Genomic DNA, 14,620 nt, shown 5'->3' on the forward strand with positions numbered 1-14,620 from the left:
AGTCACTAACCCAGTTCCTGTCTGAAACCTTCTAAAGTTGGGTAATTAAGTAAGCTTAGTCTTCTTACCCATCCATCCAGACGGAGTACTCCGTACGCAGTTCAATCTGGTTATTTTCCACTGGGTAGACCCAGACTTAAAAGGGAGAGAGAGAGAGGAGGGAGGGAGAGAGACCGTTTCAAGTTTTAAGGTATTATCGACGCTTACTGTGTACTGTAAGTACGAAGCATGTTGCGCACTATACAGTATCTAGGACTAACTAATATGGATAAATAAACCGGTCTCAATCAACACCGTTAAGCTAGTACTAAACAACAGTAGTTAGGTAGGCTTAGTACTAGGTGCCAGGTAGGTATCTACCAGGTACTGTACGTACCAAGACCTCCAACCCTTGACGGCGCTGGATGGACAGATCACATCATGTAGAGTTAGACACGGATTGCTGATCCATGGCCCGGGCCCCCCGATATTCAATCCCGACGACGAGGATGATCTTGATCTGCCCACAGGCTCATTATATATATGTGACGAGTCGATCAATCAAGTGGAACTGAATAAGGATTTTTCTCATCTATTATTTATTACGTACGTACGTACGTATGTAGGTTGAGCCCTTGCCTTGCCTTGTTTCCTCCGGTCTTTGACTGAGCCTGCTGCTATAAATATACCTAGGTAACCTATTCCGTATTCATTTATATCCTAGTTAGGTTAGATAGGTATGGATGTTCCACCACCACCCCAAATCCAACCCACGAGTCGAGTCCACGAGTCGACCACGGGTAAACTAAGTACCTACCTAAAGTATCATACTAACTACTTACTGCGTAAGACTAAGTAATAAAACGCACAAACCACCTCCCTAGTAACTAACTTCTTAGTACCTAAACAGAACTAGAAAAATTAAGGAGTTACTTAACCCGTCCCGGGAACTCGGGGATCATCCGCCCGCTCCCCCCCGGGGATTTGGGATTTGGAAATTTGGGGCCGTTCGAGAAAGATTCCCGAACGGGGTGAGATATTCGTTTTTTTTTGTTTTTTACTTGAATAGGAAGTTGCGAAACGAAAACAAAAACAAGATCCATTTCATGGCTGGCCATGGCCATGCATGATGATTATGATGATGATCCCATCCCATCCCGGTTCGAGTCGTTCGACCCATGGACTGAGGTCCATGATCCATCCATCCACTAAGGAGTAAAAGTGTGACTAACAAACACTACTGTGTACTTCCCGGCTCCGTACTCCGTACAGTACACACGTGGTGATCAGGATGGATCTCATCAGGGGATCCCGTCCCGAGGTCCCTAGTTTACTCCCTTCGTAAGGTCTTTGGACCATTCGCCACTGGGACGGGTAAGATCAGTGGGGTAGAGCAGAGTGGGTGGACATGTTGACAATAAACCGCATGTGGAAATGTCATCTCTTGTCGGGATTTAAATACCTGATTGAAGTAGCGTTCCTAACTGATCGTCCAAACTACATACAGTACAATCATTCCGTAATCACCCAGAAACTAGCTAGAAACCCTCACACAATACAACGCATAGGGAACGAATTCAATCATAAAGGATCATGCCAAAATAAGACTCCGTGAGAAAGTTCGCCAAAAGATCACTCTGAAAAGCAGACCAGACAAGACACAATTTCAATCATCCGAAGCTCATTTAAATCAGCGATGCTGTTGCGCATATGCCTTCCTCTCTTCCTCAATCATATCGATCGCATCCGAAACCCTGCCCTTAGCCGCTTCTGCGTACACGGTGATTCTCTGTCGACCTCCATCGCTCGCGCCCCCGTATCCTAGGCTAAGCAGAGTGGCCACGCAATTTTCAATGGCGCTACGCCTCATCACTCTCTCCACAACATCGTCTGATCCTCGCTCATCTTCTAGTGACAGTGGGCGTGGTGGTACAACCGGACAGGGTGTCGGTCTCGCTTCTCTGTTGTGCGGCGGGTTGTTAACAGGAAAGCTCCCCCGAGTATTTGGAGGGGCACCAAAAAGGGGACTTGGACGAATTGTATCAGCAAGCCTCGAACGTCGGTTCGCGTGGTTCTCGCGGATCTGGCGCAGAGGGTCACGCTCAGTCGCGCTGCGTCTCAGCGGCCTGCCAGGCCTGTGAAATGGATCGAAAGGGCCCGTGAGCCCGGCCGCTGGATCCGTAGCGACTACAGTATTGGAGCGACGCAGTTGATCTGTGCCACATTCTACCCGCATGCCTTGAGAGAAACTGCCGGGTATGGTTTGTGGTGGAGCATTAGGAGTAATTTCTACGTCCTTTTTGCCCAACTCGCTTGGCCCAGGGTTAACGTTCGAACGACCCCCAACCTGTTGCGTCCCGGTGCTGGGCCGCGGCTTCGTATGAGCAAAACGCTGTTGGCTGGTCAAGATGTGAGCATCGAGCTGGGAGACCGGTGGGAATCGCGCCATGATCGAGTCTGGGGTTGGAATGTCTCCGGGCACAGGGAAGGAGGTGGCATTGGTGGTGACAGAACACTGGGAGCCTGCTGACAAGAGAGAAGGATAGCGTGCCGATAACTCAGTGTCATCATCCGTTTGGTCAAGCACACTGACTTCGTTTTGATTCTTAGGCGGGGTTGTAGTCGTATCCTTTCCTTTGGGTGTCTGGTCCGCAGAATTGCCATCACTGGAAGCTGCGTTGGGCCTGTTCATCCGAGTCTGTTCGGACATCATTCCATTAGTGGGGTGCCAGGATTGCCGGTGACGAAGATGATGGTGGGGGAGAGCCGGTTGTTCCATAGTTACTCGGCCAGGATTGTCAGGGGCGACCATAGGTCTCGTACCATTAGGGACTTTTGGCGGGGTCTGCAAAGCGTTGATAGGGCAGTGATCACTGAATTCCAGGTTGATGGAGTGGCCATCAATGAGGGCACCTTGAAGAGCAGCCAAGGCTGCTGTGGCTGCATAGCTAGACGGAAAATGAACGTATCCGAACCCTGCATGTTTCCCGGTCGTCGAATCTACTGGCAGGTGAACATTGGCCAGGAAACCCTTGGAGGCGAAAACATCCCGGATCGTCTTTTCAGTCACGTTAAATCCTACGTTCCCGATAAACAGCGTCTCCTTCGCGGATTGAGGCGTCGGCTGGTTGAGCTGATGCTGGGCAAGGTACTCGTCGTAGAGTGACCGCGGACGACGATCTGGTGGCGGCACATGTCCAGCAGAATGGCCTTCGGGAGCGCATGGACGGTGCAGTGGTGGCTGTGCAGACCCTTGATGAGTATGACTTGGCCAGTGCGGGCGGCGGAATAGGGGACCTTCCCAATTCCACGGTTTAGGCATGTTAGTATAACACGGAGGTGGGATTGGCTTTGGCGAAGACGCATCTACTCCAACTGGTCGCTCTAGGCTCCTCGTAGCCTCCCCACGATCAGTGTTAGTAGATACGTTTTCGTTGGTCAGCTGTTCAGGAGGGTCTGGTTTTTCTGTCTGGCTGGCGGTGGCAGCATCGCCCAGTGTTCCGTTGTCATTCTTGGATTCATCGGACTGTGACTTCGGCTTTTGATTAACGGTATCGGAGGCTGGGCCATCCGTTGTAGAATCTTCGGCACAATCACTAACATGCGGCTGAGTCTCCGGTTGAGAAGCATCCGGTGCGTTCTGGGTACAAGACTCGTTTTGAATATCCGAAGTTCGGCGGCCCAACTCAGCCTCAAAGGCTGCGAACAATGTCCGGCTTATTTGACTAATTTCCCCTGCCAGTGTTCGTAAACCTTCGGCGGCCTGCTCAGCAGCTGGATGAATTTCGGTTTGTCGAACTCTGTCCGCTGCGCATCCTGTAGCGACCGAAGCATCGTGAAGCGCTTTGGCCAGATTCTTTATACGAGACTCAAGTGCCGTAAAAGCGCTTTGTAAAGTCGTTCCAAGCTGCTCCGGGAGGGCTCTCTGGATTTGCGACAGTTGACGCTCCACATGCTCAATCTCCGGAACTCTCGACCTCAATTCTGAACCGAAGAGTTCTACTCCGCTGACTAAATTCTGCAGGGCGTGAACAAGCAATTCGACAGGTTTTGGTGGCCTATTGCGCTCCGATGTTGCTGCTTCTTCAGCAGAGAATGTAGATGTATCCGACTGGGGCGTCCCATAGTCACTGGAGCCTGAAGCTTCCATCATTTTGGCCAGCTCAGCCTCGAATGCTGCGAGGAGTGGCTGACCCTCATCCTTAGTACCCGGTTCAACAGCTTCTGAGGACCCTTCCTGTCGACCGGTTTCGACGGAATTGCCCGCCAAAGTAATCCCTTGCAGCAGCGATGCCAAGGGGACCTCCTCGCCGTGACGTATAGACGAGAATGCAGCTAATCTATTTCTATGCTGCTCATGCAAACGAGCCAATGACTCTTGTAGCTGCTAACTGTAAGTTTTAATTTCGTGATGATTTTTGGACGGTATTACTCACCTGTCGCTTCCTCTCGGCGAAGGTAGTTAGATTTAATCGAATGAGATTGTTCAATTCTGCCTCCCCTGGCATGTATGACGCCCATGGGGTGTTCTCAAAGGAGGGAATGGGAAAGGGAAGAGAAGAGGCTCCGGCTGATAAATCCCTCAAGCCGCGTAAACGAGCACCTGCCTCTTGAGCCTAGCAACTATAAGTCTGAATTCCACAACGGGTTTGGACATAGGATTACTCACCTGCCGCCTTCCCTCAGCAGTGATATTGGCCGCGGTATTTAGACCAAATTCGATGATATTAGATGCAGGATTACGTTCAGCTGTGCTGCCATTTTCCCGACGAGTGGCTGGGCTTGGGGCATCGGGCTTGGTAGAGGAGACCGGTTGTTCCGCTGGCCTTCCAATCTCTGGATGGGATAACTCCGTCAACCCCAAGTGAGGGGGGTTGCAGGCTCGAAACCAGAGCTCGCGGAGGTTTTCGAAGGTCGGCACGGGAATTGACTCCGCCTTCTTTTTGGAGTCAGTACCATCTCCCGTTTCCTGACCAGCATCTGCCGTATTCTCACTGGCATCATGCATCATAGGGGTCTGCCGGATTGGCGACTTTGGGCGTTCAGAAGACTGGAAAGTCTCGGCAGGCCTGGTCTCATATCTCTTCCACAGTTCCGTCACAGAGTTTGACCGACGGATGTCAAACACATGCATCGGACTCGAGTCGTCTCGCGCAGGGGAAGGTGAACGGGGGACAGCGGGAGCGTTGGCAGGCTCATCTAGGCGTTGAGAAAGCTCGATGGACGATCCAACCTAGTAACTCATAAGAATCAAGACGAGAAAGGATTGGAAGAAATAACTTCAATTAGTGGAACTCACGGTGATAATCTCCCCATCGTCATCATCCATATACATCAGCCTGGCACGGGGATGGCTCGAAACTATCTCATCATATTGGGGCGCCGAGAGCTGGACAATGCCATGACGGCGGCTTGAATGCACTGGACTCTTCACACGGTCACAGTCATATATGGCAGTCGGGAGGGCCTGGGGTTCCGAGGACGCATTCGACGCAGAGACAGAATCAGAGGCATTCTTTTCGGGAGGAGGGCTGTGGAGATCCCTAATCTGAAATGGCTTCAACATGATGGATGTACGAAGCTCCGCGAAAGAGGGGAAGGGTCTGGACCCTGAGTGTATGGAGAAGAAGTTGATGGATCGTAGAGCAGCTGTTAACAGTAGCTATATCAAAGGATTAGTATTGAAGAGAAAAGATAGAGAGTTGAGCTAATAGCATGTAGGGTGAAGCTCTCATGAATACAGCAGCTGTGGGGAGACAGTTAAGAGGCTGGGGAGTCTGCGTATGCTTCCGTAGATATGCTCTGCCTAGAGGCAAAGCAGCCTAGGCAAGATCGTAGGAAGTCGACGTCAGAAGCTGGAATCTCCCAGCAAGCAGACCGGGACTTCCAGAGGTCGGAGATGAAGAAGATCTCCAGGCAACAGAATAAATGTCTGGACGTGACGATAAGTCACGATACAGCTGGATTGCAGATCGGCTCTAGGCTCAGCTGTTCCTCCGCATCCCCCTCTCGACCGCCTCGCCGCGCCATGCCGCTTTGGTCGCTCCCCGGCCCGGCGCTTGACAGCCTGAGGCTTGATGCCCGTACAGACAGCCATTGTATCCTACCACGGCTTCCACTCATCGCGTCCTATCTATATCGAGACGTAGTTAGGGCTGTCATCATCTTGTCTCACTCATGACATCTCCTTGACTTCGAAGTTCTCCCCCGCCGACGTCGTTCGTGCCTTTCAGAGCCAGGAGAGAGAACCTCTCCATCTCCGCGTCTTCCTCCCTTAGACGGCCGATGGACCATATCACCTACGATCCACAACCTCTCGAACGCCTCGAGTGACATCTCTATAACCAGATTGTCCTGACCTGAATTCCCTCCTCGAGTCCCAATGGCCCGCGGCGACCACTCCCACTCCAAGCCCCCCGCGGACCGCAGCGTCAAGAGCGTCGTCCTGGGGGACCTCCTCTTCAAGACCTGGTTCCATTCCATCTACCCGGAAGAACTCGTCGGGAAGGAGACAGACCGTCTCTACGTCTGCCCCTGGTGCTTCCGGTACTCGTGCAACGTGGACGCCTACGCGGGGCACATGCGCGTGTGTCCGCACCGCACGAGCCCGCCGGGGACCAAGATCTACGAGCACGGTGGTTACGCGGTGTGGGAGCTGGACGGGGAGAAGCACAAGCTGTTCGCGCAGAACCTTTCGCTCTTTGCGAAACTCTTTCTCGACCACAAGTCTGTCTTCTTCGACGTCGCGAGTTTCCTCTACTATATCCTCACTTACACCGAGCCCCAGCAGAACAACCCGCGGGGTGGAGGGGGGTACCACGTGCTGGGGTACTTCTCCAAGGAGAAGCTATCTTGGGATGCGAACAATCTCGCCTGTATCTTGATCTTCCCGCCGTACCAGCACAAACAGCTGGGCAAGCTGCTCATGGGCGTGAGCTACAAGTTGAGTGCCTGGGAATGGGAAGGCGGGTTGATCGGCGGCCCCGAGAGACCGCTGAGTGAGATGGGCCGCCGCAGCTACTGTCGGTTCTGGGAGGAGCGGATCGCCAGGTACTTCCTGCTGGGTCCTCCCGGCGGTGACCCGGATGAATCCGTGCAGCAGAAGCAGAATCAGAATCAGCAGAACGGTGCTGCTGCTGCTGGCAAAGGGGCCAACGGCAAAAAACGCCCCGCCCGCGAACGGATGACTGTTCGCGATATCGGACTGGCAACGGGGATGCTGACAGAGGACGTCATCACCGCGCTCAAGGGGATGGGGGTCGTTGAGCCCGAGAAGGCAGGCAAGAAGCGCAAGAGGACCACTTCATTTTCCGGTCGTGATGGTGAGGATGATGTCGAGCACGGTGAGACCGTGACTATTCGTAAGTCGAACGTGCTCGAGTGGGCCAAGATCCATAACGTCAGTTTACGGGATCCTGTGAGACAAGAAGGGTTCCTGGGTGAATGGGCTCCCGAGAAACTACGACGGAAACGAGAAGAACAAAGCCAGAGCGATTGATCGGTTAAGTCTGTATCTCTACTTTCTAAAAAAGGAGCATGGAGGGTTTTCCTTTTGGGCAGGTATTCGTGTTTCCATGTGCTTAGTTGGTTTGGACGGCGCTTAGAAGGGAGGCAAAGGGGGAAAAATAGAAGATACCCAGTTTTTATGTTGTCTGATTCGTATATCTAATTTTGGATAGCAACGCCAATCGAGAGTATCCTTGTTGGTCCAAAGTAATTCTTACAACGGTAACACGAACCTGGATCCCTATTCCGAGCGTGTTTTTTTACATGTAGTGCAACATCTTTACCGGACCTGCAGAATCTCACTTCTCCCTGGATGGCAGACAAGAATTGGACCGACGTATAGTACAGATTCAAAGAAAATATGTAATTTATCTGTAGTATTCTGTAAGACTAAAGTTAGGGTAGGTAGGTATAGGCAACTACGTGGATAGAATGATCGATGCATTTACTGAATACACATCTTTCTTTTTGTTTGCAGCATGCCAATAAATAACATGAATCTACTTAAAAACACCCCCACTTTCTTTCGTCCTCGTCGAAGACACATTACTCCTCCATACCTCCAGGTCCACCCGACTTACCCATCTGTCTAGCCTTGAGCAACTCGTCGCAGAGGAGCAGGTTCGACGCGATACCCGAGCTGGACGCGATGGCGTTACGCAGCACGCGGTACGAGTCGAAGACACCCTCCTGCACGGGGTCCATCGGTTCACCCGTGGCCAGGTTCAGACCGACCACGTTGCCCTCGGCCTGCTCGTCCTGCAGGGCTGCCAGGGAGTCCTGGATGTCGTGGCCCGAGTTGGCGGCAAGGGTCTTGGGGATGACGAGCAGAGCGTCCGCGAAGGCGGCAACACCCCATTTCGCCTTACCCTTGACGGTCTTGCGGAAGTTCTCTGACGAGAGGTGCGCGGCAGCAGCGATCTGGAAGGCTCCTGCACCGGGGACGACAGAGCGATCGACGATGGTGTTGTACACGGAGCGCAGACCGTCACGGACTGCGTCAGTGACCTGGTTGATGGTGTGCTGGTTGGGGCCCTTGATGAGGATGGTGACGGACTTGGGGTCCTTGACCTCCTCGACGAAAGTGTACTTCTCCTCACCAAGCTGGTGCTCGTAGACGAGACCGGCCCAGCCAAGGACGTCGGGAGTGAGGTCGTCGACGCTGTTCTGCGCGGTACCACCGCAGACCAACTGAAGACGCTCCATGTTCCTTCTCTTCGCTCTCCGGAGGGCGAGGATGCCGTTCTTGACAAGGACGTCCAAGCTCAGAGGGTCGATTCCCTTCTGGTTGATGACAACGAATCCCTTCTTGGGGTCGTTGCCGCAAACCTGCTTCTTCAGATCCACAATCTTCTGCAGTTTGGCGTCAACGAATCGGCGTTCGCTTTCCACCAGCTTGTCTCTCTGTTCGGCGCTCGAGTAGTAGAAACCGGAGTTGATCTCAGACTTCTCGTATTCGAGACTGACGTTCAATGTCAGGATGTAGGCATTTTCCACTCGCTTCGGCATGTCGGGGTGTCGCGCGCCGTGGTCCAGGGCAAGACCACGGATGAGTTGCGTGTCGGATGCCGTTCGGTGCTGCATCTTCATGATTTCAATCATATGAAGGTCTGGCTTCGCAGGAGCACGGTGGATGGCGAGCACGGCGTCAACGATATCGGGAGTCAACTTCTCCGCCAGAGCACTGTTCAACTTCGTAGAGAGCGATGTCCGGGCCACAGAGAGCAACAGCTCCCGGTCGATTTCTCGTTCGATCTTGAACTGGTCGAGGAACTATATAGAGCGAAACACTCAGCTACCACGTAGGCCTCAACTCCAACCGGGATACTCACCTTCAGAGTCTCGTTCTTCGCGATCTCGTAACCGTCCGTCACAACTCTGGGGTGCAGTCCCTCGGAAATATATCTATCAGCCTGCTTGAGAAGCTCTCCCACCATGAGAACCACCGATGTCGTTCCATCTCCAGTGATATCATCCTGCGCCGTCGCAGCTCGTGCAATCATAACCTTTGTAACACGTAAGCATCGAGAAAGGGAACCGTCCGAAGGAGGTGGCTTACAGCTGTGGGGTTTTGGATTTGCTGCAGCAGTTAGCATGAGCATCTCGAAGTCCAGGGCAAAAGACGAACCATCTCACGCAACAACACATTCCCATCCTTGGTGAGCTTGATCTGTTTCACGGTTATATGAGCATTCCAGGCTCGTCCTTAGGAAGAGTGATATTCATACCCCGCCTGCACCGTCCACCAGCCTGGAAGCATTTTGTCAGCTCGAAGTCTGCCCCGCACTGCTCGGGAGAGACAAACGTACATCTTTATCGTCCCCGAAGGGCCCAGATTCGACTTCAGAACATCCTGAAGACCCTCTCCGGCGCTGATATTCACTCTCAGAGCTTCACCTCGCCGCTAGACAGTGTCAGTGTGCGTTCGCCGCGGAGGGGTAACCAGCGGGCTTCCTACCCTCGACTCGGCCTTGGGGTTGAGTAACTGTGTCGCAGACATGGCTGCAGCAAGTATTAAGGAGAAAGAAGAAGAACCCTCAACAAATAGCCACAGAAAGCAGGGTTTGCTGGGGTGGTATATTGAGATGACGAGCCGCGCTGTCACGTAACCGGTGGTGCTCCCGTCGGAACGCGGTGAGCTCTAGTTTTGGCAAAAGCCCACATTGAGGTTCGCACTAGCGCCGCCGCAGAAAAAAAGAGCTCCGACATCTCGAATCTCCATTCTCCGTTCTCCAGCCTTTCAAACTCCACGCCCACGCTCTGCGATTCACCCAGTCGCACCAACCGGAGTTTGATCAGCGAGCCCGCTCTGCTCGCGCGAGCTATTAAGGTCTTTAACTTGCGTGGCCTCCGATCAAATTCGCCATGGCCGACTACCTTCTCTTCGAGGGCCCTATGGGCTACTCGATTTTCAAGGTCGTGCACCAGGCCGATACGGTTGGTAACCGCCTGAAGGAAGTTCAGGACAGCGTGCAGGACCTTGCAAAGTTTGGCAAGATGGTTGAGCTTACTAGCTTCCTGCCTTTCGAGTATGTAATTTTGAGCCCCGCGGTCTGGTCGGCTGTGCGCTTACAAGAATCAGAAACAACAAGCAGGCCCTGAGCGAAATCAACGACATTTCCGAGGGGGTCGCATCGGAGACTCTTATTTCGTTCCTCGAGCTGAACCTGCCGAAGCCGGGCAAGAAGAAGAAGAAGGTCGTCTTGGGTGTCTCGGACAAGGCTCTTGCGGGCAGCATCAAGGCCGCGTTTCCGTTCGTGGACTGCGAGACAGGAGACACTAGCGAGGTCGTCCAGGATATGCTTCGAGGAATCAGGCTGCATGCGACCAAGCTGATGAAGCAGCTCCGCGAGGGCGATATCGACACCGCACAACTTGGTCTTGGTCACGCTTACTCGCGCGCCAAGGTTAAGTTCTCCGTGCAGCGGGATGACAACCACATTATCCAGGCCATCGCCATCCTTGACCAGCTCGATAAGGCCATCAATACGTTTTCGATGAGAGTTAGGGAATGGTACTCGTGGCATTTCCCCGAGCTCATTAAGATTGTCTCGGAGAACCAGAAGTACGCCAAGGTCGCTCTCTTCGTGAAGAACAAGAAGAGCTTGACGGAGGAGAGCCTGCACGACCTCGCTGCGCTTGTCGATGACGACGAGGGTGTTGCGAAGAACATCATTGACGCCGCTAGACACAGCATGGGTCAGGATATCTCTGAGACGGATATGGAGAATGTCATCTCCTTCGCCCAGCGTGTTGTCAGCCTTGGCAACTACCGCAAGAGCCTCCACTCCTACTTGGTCTCCAAGATGAACGTGGTTGCCCCTAACCTTGCTGCTTTGATTGGAGAGATTGTCGGAGCTCGTCTGATCTCGCACGCGGGAAGCTTGACCAACCTGTCCAAGTACCCTGCATCCACTGTTCAGATTCTGGGTGCGGAGAAGGCGCTTTTCAGAGCTCTGAAGACCAAGGGAAACACTCCCAAGTACGGATTACTTTTCCACTCCTCCTTCATCGGCAGAGCCGGTCCGAAGAACAAGGGCAGAATCTCGCGTTTCCTCGCGAACAAGTGCTCTATCGCTTCGAGAATCGACAATTTCTCTGAGACTCCGTCCACGAAATTTGGAGACGTCCTGAGGAAGCAGGTCGAGGAGCGCCTTGAGTTCTACGCTACCGGCGCTGCACCCACTAAGAACGAAGTCGCCATGGTATGTTGCAGCATTCCCGGTTTTCATAGTAGTTTTACTGACTGTTCCCGCAGAAAACCGCCATGGACTCCATCCTGGCCGATATGGAAATTGATGGCGAAGAGAGCGACGTGGAAATGAAGGACGCTGACGCGAAGGCGGAGAAGAAGAAGGACAAGAAAGAGAAGAAGGAGAAGAAGGAAAAGGAAGAGAAGAAAGAAAAGAAGGAAAAGAAGGATAAAAAGGAAAAGGAAGAGAAGAAGGACAAGAAGGAGAAGAAGAAGAGGAAGTCAGACGTCGGTGAGGACGAGGTCTCCGAGAAGAAGAAACGGAAGCGTGACAGTGAGGTCGAACCATCCAAGAAGAAGTCGAAGGCCTAATCGCACCATTATATGGGACGGATGGGAGTCACCGACATGGCGTTGTTACGGTTTGATGTTTGACTATTTGCTCTCTCTATTTATGTTTGTTTTATCACGGGTAGGGATTTGTTGTAAAAATATGTGTATTTATGAAATTTGTTATCTTGTCAAATCTTTTCAATCAATGAGTTTCCGTGATTGCTTTAAGACTTGGAAGTGTGTTTTACTCGGCATGCGCCTCGGGACGTGCGTAGAGTGGTGACTGTCACACCTGCGACGGGGCGTCGATGACGGCCGCGGACAGGCCGCCCGTCCAGCACAGCATATCCTTCCCCCCATCGGGAATGGCAACCCCCTCCAGGCAGTTATATCTTGACGCAGCACCACAATAGTGATGGCTATGCTGATCGCATTCCTCTGTAACGGTTTGCGCAGGCAGATTTAAGCCCGGTGTTCCTCTCGAGCTCCTGGTTGGGAGTCAACTTGTTCTTCTATGCCGACTTCCCCACTGCCGCCTTCGGCCCCGCTATGATGATGGCAGCGCTGATACCGTACAAATCGCCGAAGCGCAAACGAGATGCTTCCGAGTCCGACTGCTACAGCCCATCGGCCTCCCCTCCGTCGACGATTTCCATCGCCAGCCTACAAGAAGTCCGATTGTGCGAGGAGGAAGATGCAGGGAGGTACAGTCCCCGGGCGACGGTCGCTGGACGTCTGAAGGAGCTCGCTATACGTGGGGATAATACTGGCTCGAGACCAGGAGTCGGGAGCGGCGACCTGGACAGCGAGATGAAGGATAACCCTGCCCACCTGGATGGCCAGCTTGATTTTTCTGGTGATGTCGATATGCCTGCAACGTCGTCCTCCCCTTTGCCGGGAAGCGATCCCAGCGCGACTGAGCAAGGCACCAACCACCCCATGAATCAACAGACTGAAAACGAACCCGCTGTTCGTGCCCCGTCAGCAACACGGCCTAGAGCGATATCGAGTGCACGCAAGAAGCGCAATATACTTCAACCATCGAAGCTGCGAAGTCGGCGAAAATCACCGCCGCTGTCTGGCGATGCGAGCGAGAATCCGCTCACCTGGCACGACTCCGAAATAACGGGCCATAATCCCACCGATCCGAATGATGACGGGTACGGTATTAACGGGATCGGGTTCAAGCCTACGGCGGCAATCGCCTGGGTGAGGTCACAGAAGAGACAGAAGCAGGTCGCGGAATGGAAGAGTCGCGAAGCCAGGGAGGCGCGAGACAGACGAAGAGAACGGCGCGACGGTATTGATCGCGATAGTATTCGCGATGCGCCTGAAAGGACGATCCAGAAAAGGGTCAAGTTTGACATTGGGGATTCGAATGGATAACACGCAACTTACGACCATTATTAAATTGGATACCTCAAGATTATTACGGACATGGAGCAACTGGAGCTTGGAAATATGCCACAAATTGGGGATTGCAACATTGGATAAAGATACTATTTTTTTGTACAATATGGTATAGGCTCGAACCTACTAAACATCATAAATATGAATCTCCCGTCCAGCCTGGAAGGGCCGTATGTAATACAGGAACCCAGCCAACTCCGTGACTCCCCCCCTGGCCGTCGAGTCGTAGAAAACGCTACCAGAACTTATAGTTCGAAAGGTTGAACCAGCTTTTCCGTTTCCTCTCTTCCTCCGCTGCGCGGGCCGCCTCCTCAGCCTTCTTTTCCTTCTCCTGCTGCTTCTTAAGCTTGAGTTCCCGCATCAGCTCGACAGCCTGCTTCATGCCGTCCAGTTCCTTCACCCGGCGACGCTGGCAGAATTCATGCATTCCTATCGAAGCGACTGCAAACGCACCTACTGCCCAGTTACAGGCAGGCCAGAGTGAACCGAGTCCTACATCGTAAACATATATCAGCTATCGGATATTTCTTGAACCGGCACTTTCAACAAAACAAAAAAAATTCACCTCCAAGGATGCCTCTTATTCCACCGATCCCGAACCCCGCGCCGAGTCCCGTGAGTAGGGATTCCCGCGCGCACGGCGCTTTATAGAATGAAAAGAGATCATTCAACGATATCGACTTGACGGCCTCCGTCAACGAGACATCCTTCTGTTTCGCGTTGGGCGCCATCAAGTTGATGGGCTCCTCGGGGTTCCCGAAAGCATCCCATAGCTTTCCGACCTGGGACTTGGGAAATTCATGCTTGGGTTTTGGCGTAGCTCCGAAGGGATCTTGCGAATTGGTTTGATCGTCGGTCGGCTTGTCGGACGCTGGCCGATCGGGGTCTCTGGTATCTCCGGCCATTGTGATATGCTGGTGGGGAGAGTTCCGAAGCCTCTATCACTTCTCTAAATTCATGTCCCTCCCGGAGGGTATCGTATTGTATCGGACGACCGCTTAGTTTTTCCGAAATGCACGAGGCCTCGGGAGAAAAACGCCTAGCCCGGAACGGGATGGTTTCTCCGATCACCGACGGGTGTCCCGTTCACGCGTATAGTGGAAACACGAACGCGTCTAAAGTATTATTGTCCCAAAGGCGGAGAGGGGGGCATTAATTGTTCTGGCCCTTCTTGGTTGATCAAAACCCTACTCGCGACAC

The 14,620-nt window shown here is 52.9% G+C and overlaps 6 protein-coding genes across 6 annotated transcripts; 3 read left to right on the forward strand and 3 right to left on the reverse strand.

The window, feature by feature from the left end:
- Window positions 1–1,669: 1,669 nt before the first annotated feature.
- Window positions 1,670–5,545, reverse strand: VTN00DRAFT_1635 (uncharacterized protein; the record flags this gene model as incomplete). Its single annotated transcript, XM_069427764.1, has 4 exons — window positions 1,670–4,363; window positions 4,416–4,595; window positions 4,649–5,212; window positions 5,279–5,545. The coding sequence occupies 4 exons, from the start codon at window positions 5,543–5,545 to the stop codon at window positions 1,670–1,672; spliced, it is 3,705 nt and encodes a 1,234-aa protein (XP_069292337.1).
- Window positions 5,546–6,361: 816 nt separating this feature from the next.
- Window positions 6,362–7,477, forward strand: VTN00DRAFT_1636 (uncharacterized protein; the record flags this gene model as incomplete). The annotated part of the gene is made up of 1 exon (XM_069427765.1): window positions 6,362–7,477. One exon carries the CDS (start codon window positions 6,362–6,364, stop codon window positions 7,475–7,477), a length of 1,116 nt encoding a protein of 371 aa, XP_069292338.1.
- A 554-nt stretch (window positions 7,478–8,031) lies between these two features.
- On the reverse strand, window positions 8,032–9,985 carry VTN00DRAFT_1637 (uncharacterized protein; the record flags this gene model as incomplete). The annotated part of the gene is made up of 7 exons (XM_069427766.1): window positions 8,032–9,258; window positions 9,318–9,491; window positions 9,545–9,565; window positions 9,614–9,655; window positions 9,714–9,735; window positions 9,795–9,889; window positions 9,944–9,985. The coding sequence occupies 7 exons, from the start codon at window positions 9,983–9,985 to the stop codon at window positions 8,032–8,034; spliced, it is 1,623 nt and encodes a 540-aa protein (XP_069292339.1).
- Window positions 9,986–10,350: 365 nt separating this feature from the next.
- Window positions 10,351–12,049, forward strand: VTN00DRAFT_1638 (uncharacterized protein; the record flags this gene model as incomplete). The annotated part of the gene is made up of 3 exons (XM_069427767.1): window positions 10,351–10,514; window positions 10,568–11,690; window positions 11,744–12,049. The coding sequence occupies 3 exons, from the start codon at window positions 10,351–10,353 to the stop codon at window positions 12,047–12,049; spliced, it is 1,593 nt and encodes a 530-aa protein (XP_069292340.1).
- A 510-nt stretch (window positions 12,050–12,559) lies between these two features.
- VTN00DRAFT_1639 (uncharacterized protein) lies at window positions 12,560–13,396 on the forward strand (the record flags this gene model as incomplete). The annotated part of the gene is made up of 1 exon (XM_069427768.1): window positions 12,560–13,396. One exon carries the CDS (start codon window positions 12,560–12,562, stop codon window positions 13,394–13,396), a length of 837 nt encoding a protein of 278 aa, XP_069292341.1.
- Window positions 13,397–13,655: 259 nt separating this feature from the next.
- VTN00DRAFT_1640 (uncharacterized protein) lies at window positions 13,656–14,325 on the reverse strand (the record flags this gene model as incomplete). Its single annotated transcript, XM_069427770.1, has 2 exons — window positions 13,656–13,912; window positions 13,986–14,325. 2 exons carry the CDS (start codon window positions 14,323–14,325, stop codon window positions 13,656–13,658), a joined length of 597 nt encoding a protein of 198 aa, XP_069292342.1.
- Window positions 14,326–14,620: the final 295 nt, after the last annotated feature.

This window comes from Thermoascus crustaceus (genome assembly GCF_041956765.1).
Source record: "Thermoascus crustaceus strain CBS 181.67 unplaced genomic scaffold VTN00scaffold_1, whole genome shotgun sequence".
Classification (NCBI taxonomy): domain Eukaryota; kingdom Fungi; phylum Ascomycota; class Eurotiomycetes; order Eurotiales; family Thermoascaceae; genus Thermoascus; species Thermoascus crustaceus.